The 25,086-nt window shown below is 41.1% G+C and overlaps 1 protein-coding gene and 1 long non-coding RNA gene across 8 annotated transcripts in view; one reads left to right on the top strand and one right to left on the bottom strand.

The window, feature by feature from the left end:
* The window catches only part of LOC132832263 (serine/threonine-protein kinase MAK-like), a 217,230-nt gene that overhangs the window by 106,769 nt on the left and 85,375 nt on the right, over positions 1-25,086 (bottom strand). For all 7 annotated transcript variants that reach the window (XM_060850103.1, XM_060850108.1, XM_060850105.1 and 4 more), the window contains 3 exons: positions 10,578-10,657; positions 8,367-8,499; positions 1,847-2,018 (listed from right to left, as the gene is read on the bottom strand). In XM_060850103.1, the coding sequence (XP_060706086.1) occupies positions 1,847-2,018; positions 8,367-8,499; positions 10,578-10,657 (385 nt within the window). The remainder of the gene's footprint in view (positions 1-1,846; positions 2,019-8,366; positions 8,500-10,577; positions 10,658-25,086) is intronic.
* On the top strand, positions 14,252-19,441 carry LOC132832256 (uncharacterized). Its single transcript, XR_009646920.1, has 2 exons — positions 14,252-16,081; positions 17,619-19,441. It is a non-coding gene; the product is annotated as an uncharacterized LOC132832256 (long non-coding RNA).

The following is a 25,086-nucleotide window of genomic DNA, read 5'->3' as shown; positions in this document are numbered from 1 at the left end:
CCCAATTCACTCTTATTGGCTCAGAAATTTAACAATCTCCTGAAGCAAGAATCCACCATGTAATGATACCATTGGATCACCCACACAGCATTGTGTCTTTGTCTTAAGTTGAATTAATCAAGACCATGAAACAGTGTTTGGGAGCCACCTGAAATATTCAGAATGGAGGAAGTAATTTGGCTTATGTGGAATACGTTTCAATCTAACCACTACTTGGAGAAAGATTAAGGGTGTCAAGGGCAAAATCTACTCTAGGCTGACTTTAGCAACAGAGTCTCAGTTGTTCAATTGATAATCAAGCTAATCAAGTGCTGAGAATATAACTGCTAGTCTGGGCTTCATGCAGCTGGTCAGGAAACTGAAGGAAGGACAGCATCCACTTCTCCTTGTCCTCACCAATTAACATCTAGCAAATGCATCTATTCATGACAATATTGACCAGAATGACCATCGTATAGACAAATTCATCTATCATATATGTAGCACTACCATTTTCCTAGATGATAAATTCAAAATAGATCTAGGGGGTCAAAACCAGGCATTTATGGAATATTTCAGCAACTTCAGAATTGTACTTTCATTTAATCTGTTTAACCTCATGGCCCTGCACACCTGTCAATTTATGAATATTATCAAGCCAGGCAACCAAAACTGATTCAGTGAAGACTGCAAAAGAATATACTAGAGTTATACATGTCCTAGAATAGCTTGGCTGGAGGTTTGCCTAGTTCTATCGCACAAGCCTTCAGCTTGACAGCTGGGATATTTGAAACTTTTGCTGTATTTAGTGCCATTAGCTACATCATGTGGAATGAAGTGATTTGGCCAAAGTCTGACACCAAAAGAGTTTCAGGTATAGTATATCATCATGTTGAAGAATTTTGAAAGTACTTCAGCCTTGCCTTTTGCACAGATGTCTGGGTTCCCTCATCATTGTGCATAGGGATGTACAGCTTTATCCTTTGCGTAGTTGAACAATTCAAAAAGTACTGGAAAAGCACAGCCAGTCAGTCAGTTTCGAGCATAAGCTCCTGGTGAAGAGCTTAAGCTCGAAATGTCAACTCCCCTGTTCCTCGGATGCTGCCTGATCATGTGGGCTTTTCCAGCGCCACATGTTTTGACTCTGACCTCCAGCATTGGCAGTGCTCATTTTCTCTGATTTGAATGATTGTCCACCACTACATACCACACGATATGTGGTAGCAGTGAACTTGGATCTGATCAGAGCTCTGTAAATGCATTTTTTTCTTTCTTATCTTTCTTTCATGTCCCAAACTATATTAAAGCCAATGAAGAAATTTTCAATTTTAATTGTAGCTTACTGTTGGAAATGTAGCAATTAATTTTGTGTTCAGTAAGTTCCCAAATATGCCAAATGTTAATGACCACATAATCAATTTCTGTGATGCAGTTGAGGGACAAATGTTGTCCAGGAGCCCAGGCATAGCTCACCAGTTCTTAGAAATACTCCCCTGAGATCATTAATGAGCAACTGAGTGAGAACATAGGGCCTTGGGATAATAATTCTGCTGAAAGACAACAGTTGCAACAATATAATACTCCCATTAGAATGCCAGTCTTGATTATTTTATCCTGTTTCTCTAGCGAGACTTCAACCCACAAGCTTGCCTGGTTATTCAGATGTAAAGTGTGATCAATAAAGTTACACTAATTTGGTTGCTGCATTATCCATTATTATTTATTTGATCATGTGACTTTGATCACTTGACTTGCACACTTTTAATAATACTGATAAGTTCAACATCTAAAGTCTGTAGTTTAGATTTTAAATGAGCAATTGGAAAATTGAGCTAGTAGTATTTTCATATTCATAAATGTCACTCACTTTCTTTGGTGTGCCTAACACTTGACAAATTTTAAAGATTTCATCCACTTCACTGGTCCCTGGAAAGAGTGGTCTCAGAGTGTACAGTTCAGCCATAATGCAGCCCACAGCCCATATATCAATTGGAGAGCTATAAACAGAGGATCGCAATAGCACTTCAGGAGCACGATACCTGGGAAAATATGGAAAAGTTAAAAAGACTTTGCTTTATATTGTATATCTCTGATACTGCTGAAAGAGCTTCACTTACAATAATTAGCTTAAAGCAGCTGTTTTATAAATAGCAAAATTCTACAAATAACAATGAGAGGAACACTTAATTAATCTGGATTATTTTGGTGCTTTATAATATGTTAGAAAGTTTTCATAACAAAAATGAGAACACTAAGCAAGATAGCATTGAGCGGTATGTAATGGAAATGATGGAGAATTGGCATGAGTAGACAAACAGGAGGCTGGACGAATACAGCAAGCCAGGCTGCGTCAGGAGGGGGAGAAGTCAATATTTCGGGTATCAACCCTTCTTCAGGATTAGATGCTTGGTTTTGAAAAGGCTGTCAAAGTAAGTGCCAATCATACAGTTAACTATACAGTTGGGGGAATTTTCTCAGGATCAAAGAGTCTGGAGGAAGAAACTTTGCTTACTAAGCTCTTTATTACATGGAAGTACCAAGGTGGAGGTGGTAGCTGCTGGCATTTTACCTGTCCAAGGTCTCAAATGGAGAGGGACCCAAGGATAGGTGAGTGGATGGAGAATGGGATTTCACAGCAACAGAAAGGGTTTGCCCTCAGCGGACACATTGTCTTACTAGTTCTAGGTCCCTAAATTAGGCACTGACTGTCTTTGAACAGGGGCAATTTGAATGCCCTTGGGCAATGGCAAATCTCCCATCATACCAGGTAAATACCAGAGAATGTGGGATAAGGCTCTTGAATTGCAGAAGGTTAGGAAGGTCATCAATGATAGGTGTTCCCACTATGAATTTAATCAAGGCAGAAACTGTAAGATAACAGGCACCCTACCATCAAACCTGCAATGGGGGAGGTCATTATGTAAAGCCCACATTAAGTAATGTCAACTAGAGAACAGATTTTCTTTATAGATTGTGTAACAAAAATAAGAGCAGATGGAATTTAACGTAGGTAAGTGTGAGGTCATTGATTTTGGATCCATGAGAGACAAACAGTTAGATGTTTATTATCTGGGACGCACTTGAAACTGATAGTATTGGTAAATCAAAAAGAGACGGAATACTTTTAGTAACCATGTATCATTCAATCACTTGAGTATTTTCAGTGGTTAATGGACCTGGGAAACCATACTTGATTATTAAAGTGGCAAGGTGAAGTTTGGCTGGTGGTGCTGGTTATCATTGGTACAGGTTCTGTTTTCCCAAGTGCACAAGTTCCTTGGTCAGGGGATACTGGAACTTCTGCTTGGTGGCACAATTCAATTTGTACTATGCATGAATTTTACTATACCATAATATTTGTAAATCGTGAAAAGGTAAGCACAGCATAAGAACAGAATAATTTAGTAGAGCAAGTATGGAAATAGTTTAATTACCATATCTCAGTGGGAGTGGAATGGAAAACAGTAGGAATACATTTTACACAATGGCGATGAAAAGATCTGGTTAGATCTAATTCAGAGTACTGTATTCTAGACACTTTACCTCAGGAAAGATATACTAGTCCTGGAATGGGTGCAATACCAATTCAGCACCCTTGGCTCAAAGAGTTAAATTATGAGGGCAGGTTGCAGAGATTAGGCTTGTACTCCCTTGAGTTTAGAAGATTAAGTGATGATCAAGGGTTCATAGAATTCTTACAGTGTGGAATAAGGCCATTTGGCCCATCTAGTCCACACTTTTCCTCCAAAGAGCTCCCAATTCCCTATCTTATCCCTGCAATGCTGAATTTCCCATAGTAAACCACTTAGCCTGTACATCCCTGGACACAATGGCACAAATTAACATGGCCAGTCCACTGAATCTGCACATCTTTGGATTGTGGGAAGAAACCAAAGCACCCAGAGTAAACCCATGCAGACACGGGGAGAAATGTGTAAACTTGTCACACAAAGTAGGCCGAAGCTGGAATCAAACCTGGATTCCTGGCACTGTGAGGCAGCAGTGCTAACTACTGAGTCACCATGCTGCCCGATCAAGGTGATTATAACAGTCAAATAGGATTGCTAGAGAGAAACTATTTCTTTGGCTGGAATTTTCCCACTTTCAGTCAAAATATATTATTGAGTGAGAATTATGGTACCAGATCTGAAGTAGCTTGGAGCAACATTTCTCACGCAACCTTCTGCTCTTCAACTCATCAATCATGTAACAATACACTTAAGCACTTTTCTAAAGAACTAGAAAAGTGGATGTATGAGCCACCGCCGGGACCTTTCAGCATTCATGCCATGCACGGTGGCTCTGTGGCTAGCACTGCTACCTCACAGTGCCAGGGACCTGGGACCTGGGTCCAGCCTTGGGCGACCCCGGGCAACCCCGGTTTCCTCCCAGAGTGCAAAGATGTGTAGGTTAAGTGGATTGGCCATGCTAAATTGCCCTTTGTATCCAGGGATGTGTAGCTTAGGTGCATTTTCCATGAGAAATCAGGGCTACAGAGATAAGGTAGGGGGTTGAGTTTGGATGGGATGCTCCTCGTGGAGAGTTGGTGTGGACTTGTTGGGCCAAATGGCCCATTTCCACACTGCCATAATTAAAGCCTAGTATATGCCATTTCAGACACTGGCACTCACACTGTTTCTTGATCATTATCACTGAGGATATGGCTGAAAGGGAAGCTCACTTTCTGCTTTGTAGACGGAGTCCTGCAGATGTTGGTAGTTGAATGGTAGAGAGGAGGGCAGTCTTTTCTCAAGTAACAGTAAAGTCACCATAGACATATCTGACCATAGGGTTGCTCTAACAAAGCACAAAGAGCAAAGAATAGATACCGCGCAGGAACAAGCCCTTCAGCCCTCCAAGCCTTCATTGACACATTGTGCCGTTCCATAGTAAAACTGTCTTCACTTACTGGATCTGTATGGAGCTGAAAATGTGTTGCTGGAAAAGCGCAGCAGGTCAGGCAGTGTCCAAAGAGCAGGAGAATCGATGTTTTGGACATGAGTCCTCCTTCAGGAATGAAGAAAGTGTGCCAAGCAGGCTGAGATAAAAGGTAGGGAGGAGGGACTTGGGGGAGGGGCGATGGAAATGTGATAGGTAGAAGGAGGTTAAGGTGAGGGTGATAGGCCGGAGTGGGGGTGGGGACGGAGAGGTCAGGAAGAAGATTGCAGGTTAGAAGGGTGGTGCTGAGTTCGAGGGTTGGGACTGAGACAAGGTGGGGGGAGGGGAAATGAGGAAACTGGAGAAATCGGAGTTCATCCCTTGTGGTTGGAGGGTTCCTAGGCGGAAGATGAGGCGCTCTTCCTCCAGCTGTCGTGTTGCTATGGTCTGGCGATGGAGGAGTCCAAGGACCTGCATGTCCTTTGTGGAGTGGGAGGGAGAGTTGAAGTGTTGAGCTACAGGGTGGTTGGGTTGGTTGGTCCAGGTGTCCCAGAGATGTTCTCTGAAACGTTCCGCAAGTAGGCAGCCTGTCTCCCCAATATAGAGGAGGCCACATCGGGTGCAGCAGATGCAGTAAATGATGTGTGTGGAGGTGCAGCTGAATTTGTGGTGGATATGTAAGGATCCCCTGGGGCCTTGGAGGGAAGTAAGGGGGGAGGTGTAGGCGCAAGTTTTGCATTTCTTACTGGATCTGTATCCCTTTATTTCTTTCCTATTTATGTATTCAAGTGCAGCTGTTGTGTCTGCTTCCACAACCTCTTCTGGCATCGCGTTCCAGGTAATCTGCAGTCCTTGTGTGAAAAACTTGCCTTGCACATCTCTTTTAATCATCCCCCACTTCGTACCTTGAACCTTTGTCCCCTTGTAATTGATCCCTCCACCCTGGGAAAAAAGACTCATGCTATTCACAATCTTATAAACTTCTGTTAGGTCGCCCCTCAACCTCCTGTGTTTGAGTGAAAACAAATCAATCTAATCAACCTTTCTTCAAAGGCAAAATCCCCCATACCAGGCAATACTGTAGTAAACCGTTTCTGTAACCTCTCCAAAACATCCGCATCATACTGGTGCTGTGGTGACCAGAACTGCATGCAATATTCCATGTGTGGTCTAACTGAAGTTCTCTCAAGCTCCAGCATAACTTGTGTATCCTTATATTCAGTGCCCTTTACAATGAATGCAAGCATGCCATAAGCCTTTTTAGACTACCTTATCTTGTTTTAGAGAGAGAGAAAGAGAAAGAGAGAGAGAGAAAATGGAAGAGAGAAATGACTGATGGCGATTAATTCTGAAGGTAACCATGTCTTAGGTGAGGGTAGGCCCATTCAAGGACAAATGAGAGAATTTATGTCTGGAGCTGGATGAAGGCGGTGAGGTTGAATCATGCTTTCAAAAGGAGGAGGAGGAAGTGGTGGATGATGATTCTCAGGAGGGGTATGTTGGTATTCTAGGAGATATCAATATTAAAAAGGAGTTATTGGGTGTTTTAGAAAAGCATTAAACAAATCCCCAGGACTTGACAGGATCCATCCCAGAATGCTGAGAGAGACAGGCAAGGAAAGTGCTGGAGCCTTGTACAAAATCTTTGTATCCTCTTTAGTGGCAGGAGAGGTCCCAACAGACTGAAGAATAGCCAGTGTTGTTCCTTTGTTTAAGAAGGGCAACAGGGATTATCCAGGAAATCACAGGCCAGTGAACCTTACATCAGTAGTGGGAAATTATTGGAGAAAATTCAGGGATTGGATTTACTCACATTTGGAAAAATATGGACTTATTGGTGATAGGCAGCATAGCTTTGTGTGGGAAATTTGTGTCTCACAAACTTGATTGAGTTTATTGAGAAAGTGGGAATCAAAATATGTGGTGCTGAAAAAGCACAGCTGGTCAGGCAGCATCCGAGGAGCAGAACAGTCGACATTTTGACCATAAGCTCTTCATCTGGAATCAGCATCGACAATCCTCACTTTCTCCTCCTTAATTGGGAAAGTGACAAAAAAGAATGATGAGGACAGATGTTGTCTGTATGGTCTTTAGCAAGCCTTTGACAAGGTCCTTCATGCCAGCTGATAACACAAGGTAAAGTTGCATGGGATCTGTGGGGAGCTAGCAAGATGGATACAAAAATAGCTTAGTCATAGAAGACAGAGAGTAGCAGTGGAAGGATGTTTTTCTGACTGGATATCTGTGACCAGTTCTGTTCTTCAGGGATCAGCGCTGGGACCCTGTTGTTTGTAATATATATAATTGGTTTGGAGGAGTATGTAGATGGCCTGATTATTAAGTTTGCGGATGGCACAAAGGTTTGCGAGCTGCAGATAGTGAGGAGGAATACCAGAAGATATAGCAGGCTACAGATAGGCTGGAGAATGGTTGGAGAAATGGCAGATGGAGCTTACTCCGGATAAATGAGAGATGATGCATTTTGGTAGATTTAATGCAAGAGGGAGATAAAAAGTTAATGGAGAACACTTAGTAGCATCAACATGCAGAGGGAACTAGCAGTACAGATCCATAGTTCTCTGAAAGTGTCAATACAGGTGGATAAGGTGGTCAAAAAGGCATACAACATGCTTGCATTCATCAGTCAAGGAACAGAACATAAATATTGGCAAGTCATGTTGTAGCTCTGTAGAACTTTGCTCAGGGCACATTTGGAATATTGTGTATAATTCTGGTTGCTACACTACCAGAAGGATGTGGAGGCTTTGAAGAGGTTACAGAAACCATTTACCAGGACGTTAGCTGGTTTGGAGGGTATTAAATATGAGGAGAGATTGGACAAATCTCTTTTGTTTTCACTTGAACATTGAAGGATTAAGGGTCGATTAAGGTTAGAAGTTTACAAAATTATGAGAGGCACGGATAGAATGGATAGTTGGAATAGTTTTGCCAAGGTAGAAACATCAATTACCACGGGACATAGGTTCAAGGTAAAAGGGGGTGAATTCAAAGGAGATGCGAGAGGCAAGAATTTTACACTGAATGACTTGAATGTATTGCCAGAGAAGTGGCAGAGGCAGATACAATTGCATAGTTTAAGGGACATCATGATAGATATGTGAATAGGCATGGATTAGAAGGATATGGTAGAGGCAAAGGTTTTTAGTTTAGAAAAGCTTGTGTCGCTGTCGTCTTGGTGGACAGAAGGGCCTGTTTCTGTGCCGTATCATTCTTTGTTTTTTTGTTATGAATAGCTTAAAGGGCTTAATGATGTCCTTTGTGTCTATGTTTTAAAAACAATTTGCTCTTTTCCATTCTGATCAAAATTAAGAAACCAACTCTGATATCTAGTTTAATACTAGTTTTAACATTTACTTTTCTCAATCCTTGAAGATTTGGTTCAACAATGAAGTATAGAGGTATTTAAACAATTCCTTAGATATTTGATTAAGGAAAATAGATGAAACTTTCATTCAAGGTTTTGCTTTCTTCCATAAAATTGGACTTACCATCGTGTGGATACATAGTCTGTATATGGTGGACGTGATCTAATCTCTCTGGCTAATCCAAAATCTCCTATTTTGACAAGCTCTGGACCCATGCACAGCAGGTTTTCAGGCTTCATATCACGGTGAAAAAATCCTAATGGAGACACCCAAAATAAGTAAGACAGCATGTGCAAATCTATCTTGAAGATGTTATGATATAGTCTTAGTACAAATAAAAGTTCTGCAGGTAAAACTCACAGCTAGTACTAATATTATCATTTAAATTAAGAAGAAAGATACAGATCTTCAGAAAGATCAGATTTTCACAAATATCATCTTTTGCACAATCACTGATTTAGAAAGCAACTGATTTCTTTGCAGTAGAAAAGTTTATTTTCTCTTGTAATGAGAATAAGTAGTAATAGAGAAATTAGCAGGCACAGTCAGTAAGTTTGCAGATGACACCAAATTGGAGGTGTAGTGGACAGCGAAGAGGGTTACCTCAGATTACAACAGGATCTTGACCAGATGGGCCAATGGTTTGAGAAGTGGCAGATGGAGTTTAATTCAGATAAATGCGAGGTGCTGCATTTTGGGAAAGCAAATTTTGGGAAAGCAAGACTTTTATACATTTAATGGTAAGGACTTAGGGAATGTTGCTGAACAAAGAGACCTTGGAGTGCAGGTTTATAGCTCCTTGAAAGTGGAGTCGCAAGTAGATAGAATAGTGAAGAAGGCATTTGGTATGCTTTCCTTTGTTGGTTAGAGCATTGAGTACAGGAGTTGGAAGTTCATATTGCAGCTGTACAGGATTAACCACTGTTGGAATATTGCATGCAATTCTGGTCTCCTTCCTATCGGAAAGATGTTGTGAAACTTGAAAGGGTTCAGAAAAGATTTGCAAGGATGTTGCCAGAGTTAGAGGATTTGAGCTATACGGAGAGGCTGAACAGGTTGGGGCTGTTTTCCCTGGAGTGTTGGAGGTTGAGGGGTGACCTTATAGAGGTTTACAAAATTATGAGAGGCATGGAAAGGGTAAATAGGCAAAGTCTTTTCCCTGAGATGGGAGAATCCAGAACTAGAGGGCATAGGTTTAGGGTGAGAGAGGAAGATATAAAAGAGACCTATGGGGCAACTTTTTCACACAGAGGATGATATGTGTATGGAATGAGCTGCCAGAGGAAGTGGTGGAGGCTGGCACAATTGCAATATTTAATAGGCATTTGGATGGGTATATGAATAGGAAGGGTTTAGAGGAATATGGACCAGGTACTGGCAGGTGGGATTAGATTGGGTTGGGATGGGATGGAAGGGTCTGTTTCCATGCTGTACATCTCTATGACTCTCAGAGAAACTACATTTTTGTTTCTTTCTGATCAATGCTAATAACCCAAAAAATGTCCTCTGAATAGGGACACAGAAATATGCAGCATATAATAAGATAAATTCATGTTCCAAAATATATTAGTCAAGAGATTTCTCTTCACTTCTTTAATCTATCGCAATTATAACTTAGTGACCTCTCTCACTAAGTCTCCATCCAAAGAAAATATAATTTTCTTTCTCACCATCAGGTACTTTTATAATTATAAAAACATTTCTATTAAATCATCCATTAGTTAACTGTCAGCATAGTAGACCATTTTGCTTTTCTATAGTTCTAATAGTGAATATCCCCATTGCTTAAAATAATTAAAACAAGGGCTTGGATCTTAAGTAAACAACATAAATTTTACATTAAAAAATATGCTTTTCTCAATCCCTGAAAATTTTATTCAACAGTAAAGTGTAAACATTTTCAAATATATGGTTAAAACTGTGACCCTATGTTTAGAATAAAAGATGAAGAGAAAATGTTTTATTTTCTGTAAGGAATGTCCTTCCAGACACAAATTGAACTATTGACTGTTCATGCAAATTCAGACTTTTTTTAGATTAGTAGTTTGAAAATTACAAAATTACAAATTAATAATCTTTGTGGTTCAAATTGCATTCTATTATTGTGTTGTAATCCAGTGTTACAAATAGAAAGAGCAGGGTAAATAGGAAATTTTAATATTTTCACTCAACTTCTAAAAGGCAGTATCGAAATGTTGCAAAGACATAACATTACTAAACTGGCAATGGATTTGAAAATATTTACTTTTCAAAGGTGACAGCTGCTATTGATTTATTTGTTTGTAATATGGTGCAGATGGATTATAACCCTCCTGGTCCTTAGAAGGAACCTACCATGCTTATGGATAAACGCAAGTCCTTGTATTATCTGATACATGATGTTCCTAATGACTGATTCAGGAAATAATTTGTTTCTGTGAATAGACAATTCAAACAATGAAGTGTTATTGTAATGTACCAAGATAAAAGAGTAATTTCAGTAAAATATAGAATCTCCTGAATAAAATCTGTATTTTTCAAGGGTTATTATAAGCATTGCCACACCATAACATACTAAACTAGCTATTAAATTTTGAACCAAATTATGTTGAAAATAGGCCTGAAATACAAATATATATTTTAAACAAATTTGAATTGGAATTGGAAAGTCCATGTTTTCTAAATCACATCCCAGTTGAGATTTTTTATTCCTATTCTGTCAGGAATACAAATCATATTATAGCTAGATTGAATTGCATGCTGGTAAAAATGACCAACTCTGAGGATCCAAGTGGCTCTAATCTAATATGAACATAACAAGATACAGACTGAACAGCAGGAGATAACTTAATTATCTGAAGTTAAAAATCACACAACACCAGGTTATGGTCCAACAGGTTTAATTGGAAGCACACTAGCTTTTAAGCGACGCTCCTTCATCAGGTGATTGATTTTTAACTTTGTACACCACAGTCCAACACCGGCATCTCCAAATCATAATTATCTGAAGCTATGGAGATCTTTCCTGATGAGACAAACACCAGGCGATAAGCTGATCAACTGGAATACATTAATGAGATTACGCCTGTTGAAATGATAGGATTTGATGGCTTGCTACATGCAGGAGTAGAGGTACCAAGTCACACATCTGGAGAAATAAGGGATAAATATTCTGGTGAACAGAATGCTTGAACAACAGTCTGGGAACAACCATCACAAGAAGATGAAAGAAAAACCCTGAGCTTGGAACCTAAAGACTGCAGCACTTGCAGTTGACCCCTGGTAGTGTCTAGCCAGTGTGATTCAGACTTGACTCACTGATCCTACTTGGGCAAATAAGTATTGCTTATTTTTGCAGAACAGATTGTGATACTTTATAGCAGGAGATAATCTCTTATGTTTTTGTCAAATAATGATTGATTTTACTTGAACAAATTCAGAGTTTGTGAGTTTGTGTTCACTAACCACATCAAACAACAAAGTGTTAGTTAACAGTACCTAAATTTATGCTGGGTCTACATATCAAGAGGATCTGATTACATAAACAAGGATGTATTCTTGCAATTATACAGGAACGTGATGAGACCACATGTGGAGCGTTTGATCTCCTTTTCTCAGGAACAATGTTCTCATAGGAACCTATAAAATTCTAATAGGACTAGACAGGTATACACAGAAAGGATGCTCTATGACATGGGAGTCCAGAACCAGTGGTCACAATCTAAGGGTATGGGATCAGCCATTTACAACTGAGAATGGAGGAGAAATTTCTTCATCGAGAGAATGGTGAGTCTGCGGAATTCTCTGCCACTGAAAGCAGTTGAGGCTAAATCACTGAATGTTTTGAAGAAGGAGTTAAATATAGTTCTCAGAGCTAAAGAGATCAAAATGTATGGAGAGAAAGCAAGAACAAGGTGCTGAGTCGGATGATCAGCCATGACCATATTGAATGGCAAAGCAAACTCAAAGGACCACATAGAGTCATAGAGATATACAGCATGGAAACAGACCCTTCGGTCCAACCCGTCCATGCCGACCAGATATCCCAACCCAATCTAGTCCCAATTGCCAGCACTTGGCCCATATCCCTCCAAACCCTTCCAATTCATATACCCATCCAAAAGCCTCTTAAATGTTGCAATTGTACCAGCCTCCACCACATCCTCTGGCAGGTCATACCATACACATACGCATGAAAAAGTTGCCCTTTATGTCTCTTTTATATCTTTCTCCTCTCACCCTAAACCTATGCCCTCTAGTTCTGGACTCCCTGATCCCAGGGAAAAGACTTTATCTATTTATCCTAGATAAATTTTGTAAACCTCTATACGGTCATCCCTCAGCCTCCGACGCTCCAGGGAAAACAGCCCCAGCCTGTTCAGCCTCTCCCTGTAGCTCAGATCCACCAACCCTGACAACATCCTTGTAAATCTTTTCTGAACCCTTTCAAGTTTCACAACATCTTTCTGATAGGAAGGAGACCAGAATTGCACGCAATATTCCAACAGTAGCCTAACCAATGTCCTGTACAGCTGCACCACATGGCCTACTCCTGCTCCTATTTTCTATATTTCTATCATTATACTTTTCCTTAGTTATTTTAAAGCTAACTGAGTTAAGAATACTTCCATCAGGTTTTCTTGAATTAAAGTCTATACCATTCAGCAAATTCCTTTTTGTTAAAATCTAGTTTGTAGCCATTACTTATTCTTTTGTTCAAACATCATTATTGGTTTTCTCCTATACACACACACACACACTCTCTCTCTCTCCCTCTCACACTCACTCACTCACGCACACACATACATATATATCCACTGGGTGCACTTGCATTTGCAGAATTGTGATTGCAGATAATTCTATTTTGCACAAAAAGCACACAACCTGCAGGCAGTCATTGCAGGCGGTCAATCCATGTAAAATTTTATGAAGTCCTACTTTGGAAATAGAATCAATCTGACTCAAGATTGGGATACAGACAGACACTAACCTCACACCTTTAATGCATTGTCTGAGCTGAGTTGTCATTTTCTAACTAAACCTTAAGTTATCCTGAGAATGTAACTTATAAGAAGTTCTGGGATTTACTGTAACCCATTCTAAAAGATGAAGGACTTAACAGCAATCTAGGTTTGTTCAATATATTGTTTCAGTTGCATGACAGTATAATCTTTTCCTATAAATTCTGTGTCTTATGACCCTGCTCCACAGCTACTTGAAGGAGCAGTGCTCCAAAAGCTAGTACTTCCAAATAAACCTGATGTTGTGTGATTTTAAAATTCTCTAAAGCATAAACAAGAGCAATTCAGCATTCAGGAGAGTCTGTGGCTAAGTTCATTGATGATCTCTAGGACTTGTGTAAAACTGTGATCTTTGAAATCAGAATTCGTAAGCCAGAACTATTGTTGAATTATTGACAGGTTTTTGTTGGATTTATTACAGTCCAAAGAAGATTCAACAGAAAAAGCCATTCAGGTTGTGCTTGATGTAAAAAGCATGAAGAATCATCCAGAAATCTTAACAGAAGAAATACAATCTTGTCATCAGACAGCACTGTATCTCTAATGTCCCTAAAGACACATGTGTCAAGCAAACACAAAGAGTAGGCCAGGTATTTAGTAGTGAGAAATGGTGTCAGTGCATTGGAACAAGGAAGTCTCTAGGCACAAATAGTGTTCAGCTGTTAAAAAAGAAGGTAAAAACAATGACTGCAGATGCTGGAAACCAGATTCTGGATCAGTGGTGCTGGAAGAGCACAGCAGTTCAGGCAGCATCCAAAGTGCAGCGAAATCGACGTTTCGGGAAAAAGCCCTTCTTAAAAAAGAATGCTATATCTCTAGGTTACTCCAGAAAATGAGCAGAACTAAAATACAGTTAGACTGCAGCAAAATATCAAATGGCTACTCATACAAAGATATTAATGGAGTATAGCTACCAGCATTAGAAAAGATGCTTCGTTCATTCTTGGGGGAAATTGGAGATCAAAACATTGAATTTCCCACAACTGGTTTATGCCAATTGTTAGGAAGCATTATTAAGGGTAGGTTGTGTTCAGAAACTTTATTGTTAGGTAGTGCTCACGTAAGGTAGTACTAGCAAGTCTGGAAACTGTTAGCTTCACTAGACAACAGTAAGCCATTATGTTACACTAAGAACAGACTGAAACACTGATGGCATAATGGGGCCACAGGGAGGGTGAACAGATAACAGGACATTGAAACCGTGTTAGATTGCACGTAGCTCATACTGAGGTAACTGAATCTTATCTCTTCTGGAACCAATACTATTAGAGAATACCGCTTCTTACCAAATAAGGATGTAGCACTGGGATGTGAGGGGCTAAAAGCTAGACAAAGAGAACAATAGATCAGAACGCCTTCTCCAGCTGGACAAATGTCTAGCTGTAACCGATTCTCTCTCGAATAAAGCAGTCTGTTTCTTAGAATCTGACCCGGTGTCTCATTCCTCCGAAAAAGAACACGGGGACGGTTGAACCGTCTTAACAGATGGTGACCCCTGACGTGCGGAGGGAACGGAGACACGCTTGTTGGCAGGGGTTGAGAGCCGCCGGGCGGCCGGCCATTCTGAACTGGGTACGGGGACGCCTTTTGTATAAAGGTCTCCAGTAGGCATTGACCACTCTAAATTAGTAGTTGTTCCGACGTCTCGAATACCTTCGCCAACCTAAATTGCAGACGTGAGTAGACGACAGAGAATCGCTTGATCTAAGTGTAAGCCCTTTAGGTGTGTTGGGCATCCCGGATAAGCCGGAGGTATTGGACACGGTGAGTTCTTTTTATTTGTTGTTTCTGTAGTAAGAAGAGTAAGTTCCCCAGGTGTGCGTGGAAAGATCTCTGCAATTTCAAAAGTCCTGGGTACGGTGAGTTATTTATTTTTGGTCTCTTAAGTTTATAAAAGTGAATCCTCTAGGTGTGCGTTAAAACAGCCTTGCAATTTGAAAGTCCTAGAGTGGATGAATTCTCCAGGTGTGCGTGGGAAGATCTCTGCAATTTCAAAAGTCCTGGGGACAGTGAGTTATTTATTTTTGGTCTCTTAAGTTTATAAAAGTGAATCCTCTAGGTGTGCGTTAAAACAGCCCTGCAATTTGAAAGTCCTAGGGTGGATGAATTCTCCAGGTGTGCGTTAAAACATCCCTGCAATTTAAAATTCCTGGAGACGGTGAGGCATATGTTTGTAGCCTCCTATTGTTAGACAAGGGAACCGTCTAGGTGTGCTTTGGAACATCACTGCAGATTGAAAGTCCTAGAATCGGTGAGTACTATTCTTTCATTCGTTTTCTCTCCTGGTGGTGAGTCGGTGATTTCTCCAGGTGTGCGTGGAAACAGCTCTGCAATTTCAAAATCCTGGAGGTAGGAGGCGAGGCGATTGTGGCTTACGGACCGCACGGCTCCCGGAACGGGAGTTTGGTCGGGGGATAGTGTAAGACACGGGTACTGGGGTTACGGGAGTATAAACCCACGCGCTGACGGACTTGGGGACTGGGAAGCTTCCACTGCGCTGACATAATAACGGACGCAACGGTACGAGGGGACAGAGAAAGACAGAGTTCCGGACAGAGCGACTGTGTGTGTGTGAGAGGGAGTCTGTTTATGAGAAAGATAGAGTCTCTGGGTGTGTAAAAATCTGTGTGTGTATAAGTATTTCTGTGTTTGTAAAAGTCTGTATTGTTGCCCAAAGAGAGAGAAAAAGCTATTGCTGCGTGCGTCAGCGGTGTGTCTGTGTAAGAGAGAGAGACTGGCTGAAAGCTTCTCTGCTAACAGGCAGTTTAACACTTTGTGCTCTGGCTTGAGTTCATCTGTTTGATAGTGATTGAATGTTTAAGTCTTGTCACCTAGGGCGTAAGTCCCGGGACTGTTTTGGATGTGATTGTTATGGTTGTTTAACATGATTTAGATGCATCTGTTTGTTTGGTGATTGAATTCTTGTTTTTGTTTCTAGAGCTTGAATTCCGGGACTGCTGTTTAAAGTGATTTCTTTTTATGTGATCTTAACATGATTTTTTTAAGGCTAATAACTCCTGTTCTTTTATGAGTCATGACTCCCTAACTACTTTTCTTACTAACCTCTTTTATTTTTACATAAAAGCAATTTATGAAGGACAGTCGAAGTTTCGTTCGACAGTGGGTAGTTGTATGAAATGAAAGTTTCCATGGTTATTATCTGTGACCTTGGATTCGACCATTGTGCATGCGTTAGAAGTTTTTAACTTGAATTGACAAATTGTTGTAAGACAGCTCTGATTATTTTTACGACCTAAAGTATTTTAATTGAGTAATGATTGACCAGGAGTACATAAGAAAACTAATTTTGGATCTAAATTAAGGTACTAAATCTGGACGGTTACAGTGGATTTCAAAATTGGGAACTGTATGCATTTTACATTTTAAATATTAAACACTGAATAAATGGACGTAAATATATGAATATGCTTACAAGTTAGTTACAGACATTAAAGGTAGTCAAGCATGAATTGATAAATTGGTGTTTGAGCATATGAGAAGATAGGAACATTGGAAAATTTCTTAAAAGAAAGAGACAGGGAAGAACATAACGACTTGTCCCCTTCGGGAAGTGTTGATAGGGGACAAGGAGATTGGGTTTGTGTGTGTTCCCCTCACCAGTGGGGAGGTCGGAACATTTAAAAGGAAATGACGGTCCTGGTTGAGAATCCGATAGGATTGTCAGAACAAGTTAATTTATTTTTGAGGCCCAGTCTGTATTTGTGGGCTGAGTTAATGTCTATTTTGAATGTTACTATTTACTGCGGGAGAAAGGAGACTTATATGGGGATGCTGGATAGGGAAAGATACGGAAGATAGAAGGGTGAAGTGGGATAAATCCATTAAATGAATTGTTAGGAGGGGCACAGAAAGTGTTTGTAAAGAGAGAGGACGAGTGACAGGAACAGAAAGCGTAAATGATGGTAGCTGCGGTTGATGAGGTAATTAGGAGAAGAATGCAGCCAAAAGTGAGCAACCGGAGCAGCGAGTGATAGCATGTAGGGCAGAGAAGAAAGGGAGTAGGGAGAGACAAGGAGGAGCATTTGATAGAGAGTTTGAGCGACAGGGGCAGAGACGAAGGTCTCCACAGGCAGGATGCCATTATTGTGGAAGGATAGGGCATTTTGGGCGGGGGTGTCCTGATCTAAAAAGGGAAGAAAGAGCCATTCCGCTTATGATTTTTGATAACGACATGGAGGGGAACGACAACTGGCATCATTTCTGAGCAGTCAGGGGTAAAAAAAAACCCAGTGATAGATTGGCTGAATAGCACATTCGGTAGATGGAGAACTGTGCTGGGACAGCTGGCCCTTGGTTTATGCATTTCTGTTGCTATCTTTATTACCTGTGGTTGTTGTTGTATACCATGTATCAGGATGCTTGTGACACATACGATCGACCATGCCCTGACGGGAAAGGATAACCCCCCACCCGCATACCAGGCAGCGGGGCTGGAGGAGCCTGTGATGGGGGCACCCGATGGAAAGATTACGGGATCGGTATCAGAGGGAATGGAGGAGATATGCCTGCGAGGGAAGCACGGGACAACTTATGATTTTACTTTATAACTGTATCTCTCATTTCTAATCCTTCCCATATTAGGGCCTCAGAATGTGAGGGCTGAGGTGCAGAGACCCCCTAGTAGTGTATTTTTTCTCTCTCTTTCCCGTTCAAATTGACAACAGGTAAATTTGTGCTTTTATGCTGCAGTTAGAGATTGTGAAGTGCTATATGCCTCGAGACTCAAGAGACTATTGTTCACTCAAGAGATTTCCTAGCCATCATTTGGTATTCCTAAATGGCTTCGATTGGTCTCGACGGCCACTGTTCACAATAATAAGCCAGTTACCACTGCCCGTGTCCGTACTTGACAGCTGTAAAATGGATGTGGGTTTTTATTGGTCAAGTGAAGGTGACTGGTTAGCCAATGACGGGTAAGATTCCTCGAGTGAGGGACAACCTAAGACAGGCACAGTCGTGCATTGACCTTCAGAATAATGGCCTGTGGTCATGTGGTTTTAGCAGATGCCTGGCTTTTGTATCCGTGTCGGGAATCTGGTCAAGTTTCTGGCTTGCAAAGCAGCTTGATATAAGGAAAATCGTGTGCCCAGCAGTTTGACATTGTATTCACTGTATTTTTGACGAAGGAAAATGCCAGTTTTGTGTCATTTTCCAGAACCGACTTAACAACAACCCTTGAGGAAGGAAGGAGAGCTCATTGAATCCTATTGCAAAAAGATTTGACACTATGTCAGTAGTTTGAAATTTTATTTTAAGGTGTCATGGTATAATACGACCGACTTTACTGGGAGGTTATACAATTGGGTGTTCTTTGAACAGCAGAGCTTCATTCTGCAGGTGTCCTAACTCATCCACTTTGTGTTTTCCTCTGGTTCTCTTAGCTTTTGTTATCATACTCAGTAATCGTTTTGTTGGTTTTGAGGTGGCTTTTTGTATATGTTTACAACTTTTAAGTGCTTACATCTGTTATGTATTATTTCACTGCTTCTTGTGCCTTAACGATTGTATGCGAACTGGAGAGGCGCATAGAGTAGGGATTTTGCGTCGCGGAATGCTTTCTGTAGTTGTATGCTGCTTAGGGACTCCTCTCCACTATAACTATGTCTCCCTAGAGTCAGACAAGCCCGGTTGAGCCAATTGGTCGGCCTTGCAGAGGAGCGATGGAGGGGCGCTCACCGACCATCCGGGTCCTGACTGCTGCGCGCGAACTGCTGTATTTTGTGTGGCCTCTTTCGAGGCCAAGGGAGGGAGTGTTAGGAAGCATTATTAAGGGTAGGTTGTGTTCAGAAACTTTATTGTTAGGTAGTGCTCACGTAAGGTAGTACTAGCAAGTCTGGAAACTGTTAGCTTCACTAGACAACAGTAAGCCATTATGTTACACTAAGAACAGACTGAAACACTGATGGCATAATGGGGCCACAGGGAGGGTGAACAGATAACAGGACATTGAAACCGTGTTAGATTGCACGTAGCTCATACTGAGGTAACTGAATCTTATCTCTTCTGGAACCAATACTATTAGAGAATACCGCTTCTTACCAAATAAGGATGTAGCACTGGGATGTGAGGGGCTAAAAGCTAGACAAAGAGAACAATAGATCAGAACGCCTTCTCCAGCTGGACAAATGTCTAGCTGTAACCGATTCTCTCTCGAATAAAGCAGTCTGTTTCTTAGAATCTGACCCGGTGTCTCATTCCTCCGAAAAAGAACACGGGGACGGTTGAACCGTCTTAACACAATGCAAATCACATAATTTTGATACAGGGAAGAGTGTCACTGTCTTATCAGATTATTTCCATGTGTGAAAAAACAGAAGTTACAGAAAGAGATTAAATTATATGGTTCAGGCGAAACAGCTCTCAAGATCAAAGAAATGCTACAAGCAACAGAGCAATACAAAGGACAAAAGACAAGATGCGTAACTCTTGAGGATACATGTGTGTCTTAACCTCAACCTTCTTGAAGTTGCAAAAGGAGTTAATTTAATTATACTAGATAGCAAATAGGTCAAGAGAAACCAGGTGATACCAAATCTTTACAGAAGCAAGTTGTTGTTGAACAGCTAATCAAAGGGCAACCAGTTAAACATTTCCTTCTGCTTCCTAACTCATGGCAAAATGAAGAAACATTATATGATGGAATGTAATCGAGACATATAGAACATAGAATATAGAACAGTACAGCACAGAACAGGCCTTTCAGCCCACGATGTTGTGCCGACCATTGATCCTCATGTATGCACACTCAAATTTCTGTGACCATATGCATGTCCAGCAGTCTCTTAAATTTCCCCAATGACCTTGCTTCCACAACTGCTGCTGGCAACGCATTCCATGCTCTCACACTCTCTGTGTAAAGAACCCGCCTCTGACATCCCCTCTGTACTTTCCTCCAACCAGCTTAAAACTATGACCCCTCGTGTTTGCCATTTCTGCCCTGGGATATAGTTTCTGGCTATCATATCCATCTGTGCCTCTCATTATTTTGTATACCTCAATTAGGTCCCCTCTCCTTTTCCTTTTCTCCAATGAAAAAAGTCCGAGCTCAGTCAACCTCTCTTCATAAAATAAGCCCTCCAGTCCAGGCAGCATCCTGGAAATGTATTATCTCAAATGTGAGATAATGTTTTGGAAGATTTATTTCATACACAGAAAATGGCAGTACCCTTATGGAAGGATCTAGGCATACAGGTCCACATTCCCCTGAAGAGGCAACACAAGTGGATAAGGTGGTCAAGAAGGCATATGGCATGCTTGCCTTTGTCATTCTGGGCATGGAAGACAAAATTATTAGAGGCATGGATAAAATTCACAGTTGGAGTCTTTTCGCAGGGTGGATATACCAATTACTAGGAGACATAAGTTTAGAGTAAAATGGGGCAAATTTAAAGGAGATGTGAGAGATATTTTTTATATAGAGGGTGGTCAGCACCTGGAATGTACTGCCATAGGATGGGCACTGACCTTCCAATTACTGGTCATTTCAATAAACCACCTTGCTCCCAAACTAACATTTCCATTCTTGGCCTGCTGCATTGTTCCAATGACACACAATGCAAGTCAGAAAAACAAAACCTCAGTTTCTTCTTAGGCACTTAACAGCCTTTAGGGCTCAACATTGAGGACCACAGCTTCAGGGAAGGACATCTATAATCCATTTTCTTAAATACTCTGCTCTTGCCCGTCTGTGTAATGTTTATATCTTGTTGGTTTTGCTCAAAGTGAACCCATTTTCTCCTTTTCATAACTAACATTTATATCTATTTTACAGATCCATTCTGAAGAAGGGTCACTGGACCTGAAGCATTGCCTCTGCTTTCTCTCCACAGATGTTGTCAGACCTGCTGAGTTCTTCCAGCAATTTCAGTTTTTGTTACGTATGTATCTCGTTCTTATCACCATTATCATTGCATTTCATTCTTGCTGCTCTGGACACTCTCACAAGATATTCCATTTACGCCTCTCCTGCAGACAGTATTTAAAAAATCAATAGTTTCCAACAATTTTCGTCTCTCTACAGACTTGCTATATTTCATGGAATTATACAGTACAGAGGGGCACTTCAGCCCATCGAGTCTGAACCACCCTAAGAAACACTAACTCTACACTAGTCCCACTTTTCTGCACTATACCCATCACCTTGAATATTATGACATTTCAAGCACTCATCCAAGTACTTTTTGAAAGTTGTGAAGTTACCCACCTCAGTTATTTTCAGACATTTCATCACCATACTAGGTAACATCTTCTCTGAGCTTCTTGACAAAGCACTGCTGATGACTCCTACTTTCTATTTAAATGTTTGGGTTTCTTTGGGTTGGTGATGTCATTTCCTGTTTTGTTTTCCGGGGTGGTAAATGGGGTCCAAGTCAATGTGTTTGCTGATAGAGTTTAGGTGGGAATGCCACGCTTTTAGGAATTCTCATGCGTATCTCTCTTTGGCTTGTCCTAGGATGGATGTGTTGTCCCAGTTGAAGTGGTGTCCTTCCTTATCTGTATGTAAAGATACTAGTGAGAGAGGGTTATGTCATTTCATGGCTAGTTGATGTTCATGTATCCTGGTGGCTAGTTTCTGCATGTTTGTCCAATGTAGTGTTTGTTATAATTTTTGCATGGTATTTTATAAATGACATCAGTTTTGCTTGTTGTCTGTATAGGGTCTTTCAAGTTCATTAGTGCTGTTTTAGTGTGTTGGTGGATTTGTGGGCTACCATGATGCCAAGGGGTCTGAATAGTCTGGCAGTTATTTCCGAGATGTCTTTGATGTTGGGGAAAGTGGCTACTTTCAGTAATTTGTTGACAAAGTCTCTCTCTTCCGATGATATTCCTAGTACTTTACCATTCATTCAGTACTCCTTAGTCTTGTTGCTTCTTTCAAACTTCATTACCTCGCAGTTATCACGGTTAAATTCCATCTGCTGCTAATCTGCTCATCGGACCAATTCGTTGAAATTCTCAAATAGCCTAAGATATTCTTCCTCAGTCCTCTGGCACCTCTCCTGTAGCCAGAGTGGAATTAAAAATATGGATCAGAGCTCCAATGATCTCTTTCATCATCTCCCACAGCAGCCTGGGATGCAACATGTTCAGACCTAGAATATGCCCAGTTTTAAGTTCAACCAAGATCTCCAACACTTCCCCATTCGTTATATCAATCTGCTCAATAATGTCACTGTCCAACTTCCCAAATTCTGAACCACATCATATCCTTCTCCCCGCTGAAGATAAATGTGAAGTACTTGTTTTCCCAGCTACCTATGTCCGAGAAATAAGAAAGGAGTGATCACCTTTTTGGGATTATATTATAGACCCCTAATACTCAGAGAGAAATTGAGAAACAAACTTATAAGGAGATCTCAGCTATCTGTAAGAATAATAGGGTGGTTATGGTAGGGGATTTTAACTTTTCAAACATCGACTGGGACTGCCATAGTGTTAAGGGTTAAGATGGAGAGGAATTTGTTAAGTATGTACAAGAAAAGTTTCTGATTCAAAATGTGGATGCAGCTACTAGAGAAGGTGCAAAATTTGACCTACTCTTGGGAAATAAGGCAGGGCAGGTGACTGAGGTGTCAGTTGGGAGCACTTTGGGGCCAGCGACCATAATTCTACTCATTTTAAAATAATGATGGAAAAGGATAAGCCAGAGCTAAAAGTTGAAGTTCTAAATTGGAGGAAGGCTACTTTTGATGATATTAGGCAAGAACTTTCGAAAGCTGGTTGGAGGCAGATGTTCGCAGGTAAAGGGACGGCTGAAAAATGGGAAGCCTTCAGAAATGAGATAACAAGAGTCCAGAGAAAGTATATTCCTGTTAGGGTGAAAGGAAAGGCTGGTAGGTATAGGGAATGCTGGATGACTAAAGAAATTGAGGGTTTGGTTAAGATAAAGAAGGAAGCATATGTCTGGTATAGACAGGATAGATCGAGTGAATCCTTAGAAGAGTATAAAGGAAGTAGGAGTATACTTAAGAGGGAATTCAGGAGGGCAAAAAGGGGACATAAGATAGTTTGGCAAACAGAATTAAGGAGAATCCAAAGGGTTTTTATAAATACATTAAGGACAAAAGGGTAACTAGGGAAAGAATACGGCCCCTCAAAGATCAGCAAGGCGGCCTTAGTGTGGGGCCGCAGAAAATGGGGGAGATACTAAACGAGTATTTTGCATCACTATTTACTGTGGAAAAGGATATGGAAGATATAAACTGTAGGGAAATAGATGGTGTCATCTTGCAAAATGTCCTTATTACAGAGGAGGGAGTGCTGGATGTCTTGAATCGCGTAAAGGAGGATAAATCCCCAGGACCTGATCAGGACCTAGAACTCTGTGGGAAGCTAGAGAAGTGATTGTTGGGCCTCTTGCTGAGATATTTGTATCATCGATAGTCACAGGTGTGGTGCCAGAAGACTGGCGGTTGGCTAACGTGGTGCCACTGTTTAAGAAGTGTGGTAAGAACAATCCAGGGAACTATAGACCAGTGAGCCTGACCTCAGTGGTGGGCAAGTTGTTGGAGGGAATCCTGAGGGACAGGATAGATATGTATTTGGAAAGACAAGGATAGTCAACATGGCTTTATGAGTGGGAAATCATGTCTCACAAACTTGACTGAGTTTTTTGAGGAAGTAACAAAGATGATTGATGAGGGAAGATGTGATCTATATGGACTTCAGTAAGGCTTCAACCAAGTTCTCAATGGGAGACTGATTAGCAAGGTTAGATCTCATGGAATACAGGGAGAACTAGCCACTTGGACACAGAACTGGCTCAAAGGTAGAAGGCAGAGGGTGGTGGCAGAGGGTTGTTTTTCAGACTGGAGGCCTGTGACATGTGGAGTGCCATAAGGATCGGTGCTGGGCCGTCACTTTTTGTCATTTACATAAATGATTTGGATGTGAGCATAAGAGGTACAGTTAGTAAGCTGGCAGATGACATCAAAATTGGAGGTGTAGCGGACTGTGAAAAGGCTTACCTCAGATTACAACAAGATCTTGACCAGATGGGCCAATGGGCTGAGAAGTGGCAGATGGAGTTTAGTTCAGATAAATGCAAGGTGCTGCATTTTGGGAAAGCAAATCTTAGCAAGACTAATACATTTAATGGTAAGGACCTAGGGAGTGTGGCTGAACAAAGAGACCTTGGAGTTTAGGTTCATAGCTCCTTGAAAGTGGAGTCTCAGGTAGATAAGATAGTGAAGAAGGTGTTTGGTATGCTTTCTTTTTATGGTCAGAGTATTGAGTACAGGAGTTGGGAGGTCATGTTGCAGCTGTACAGGACACTTGTTGGGCCACTGTTGGAATACTGCATGCAATTCTGGTCTCCCTCCTATTGGAAAGATGTTGTGAAACTTGAAAGGGTTCAGAAAAGATTTACAAGGATGTTGTCAGAGTTGGAGGATTTGAGCTATAGGGAGAGGCTGAACAGGCTGGGGCTGTTTTCCCTGGAGCGTCGGAGGCTGACGAGTGACCCTATAGAGATTTATAAAATGATGAGGGGCATGGACTTCGACTGGCTAACCGGTCGAAGTCAGAGAGTGGTGGTCGATGGTAAATATTCAACCTGGAGCCCAGTTACAAGTGGAGTTCTGCAGAGATCAGTTCTGGGTCCTCTGCTGTTTGTAATTTTTATTAATGACTTGGAAGAGGGAGTCGAAGGGTGAGTCAGTAAATTTGCAGACGATACAAAGATTGGTGGAGTTGTGGACAGTGAGGAGGGCTGTTGTCGGCTGCAAAGGGACTTAGATATGATGCAGAGTTGGGCTGAGGATTGGCAGATGGAGTTCAACCCTGTCAAGTGTGAGGTTGTCCATTTTGGAAGGACAAATAAG

This window comes from Hemiscyllium ocellatum, chromosome 34, assembly GCF_020745735.1.
Source record: "Hemiscyllium ocellatum isolate sHemOce1 chromosome 34, sHemOce1.pat.X.cur, whole genome shotgun sequence".
NCBI classification, from domain to species: domain Eukaryota; kingdom Metazoa; phylum Chordata; class Chondrichthyes; order Orectolobiformes; family Hemiscylliidae; genus Hemiscyllium; species Hemiscyllium ocellatum.
This window is presented reverse-complemented; position numbering and strand designations above follow the sequence as displayed.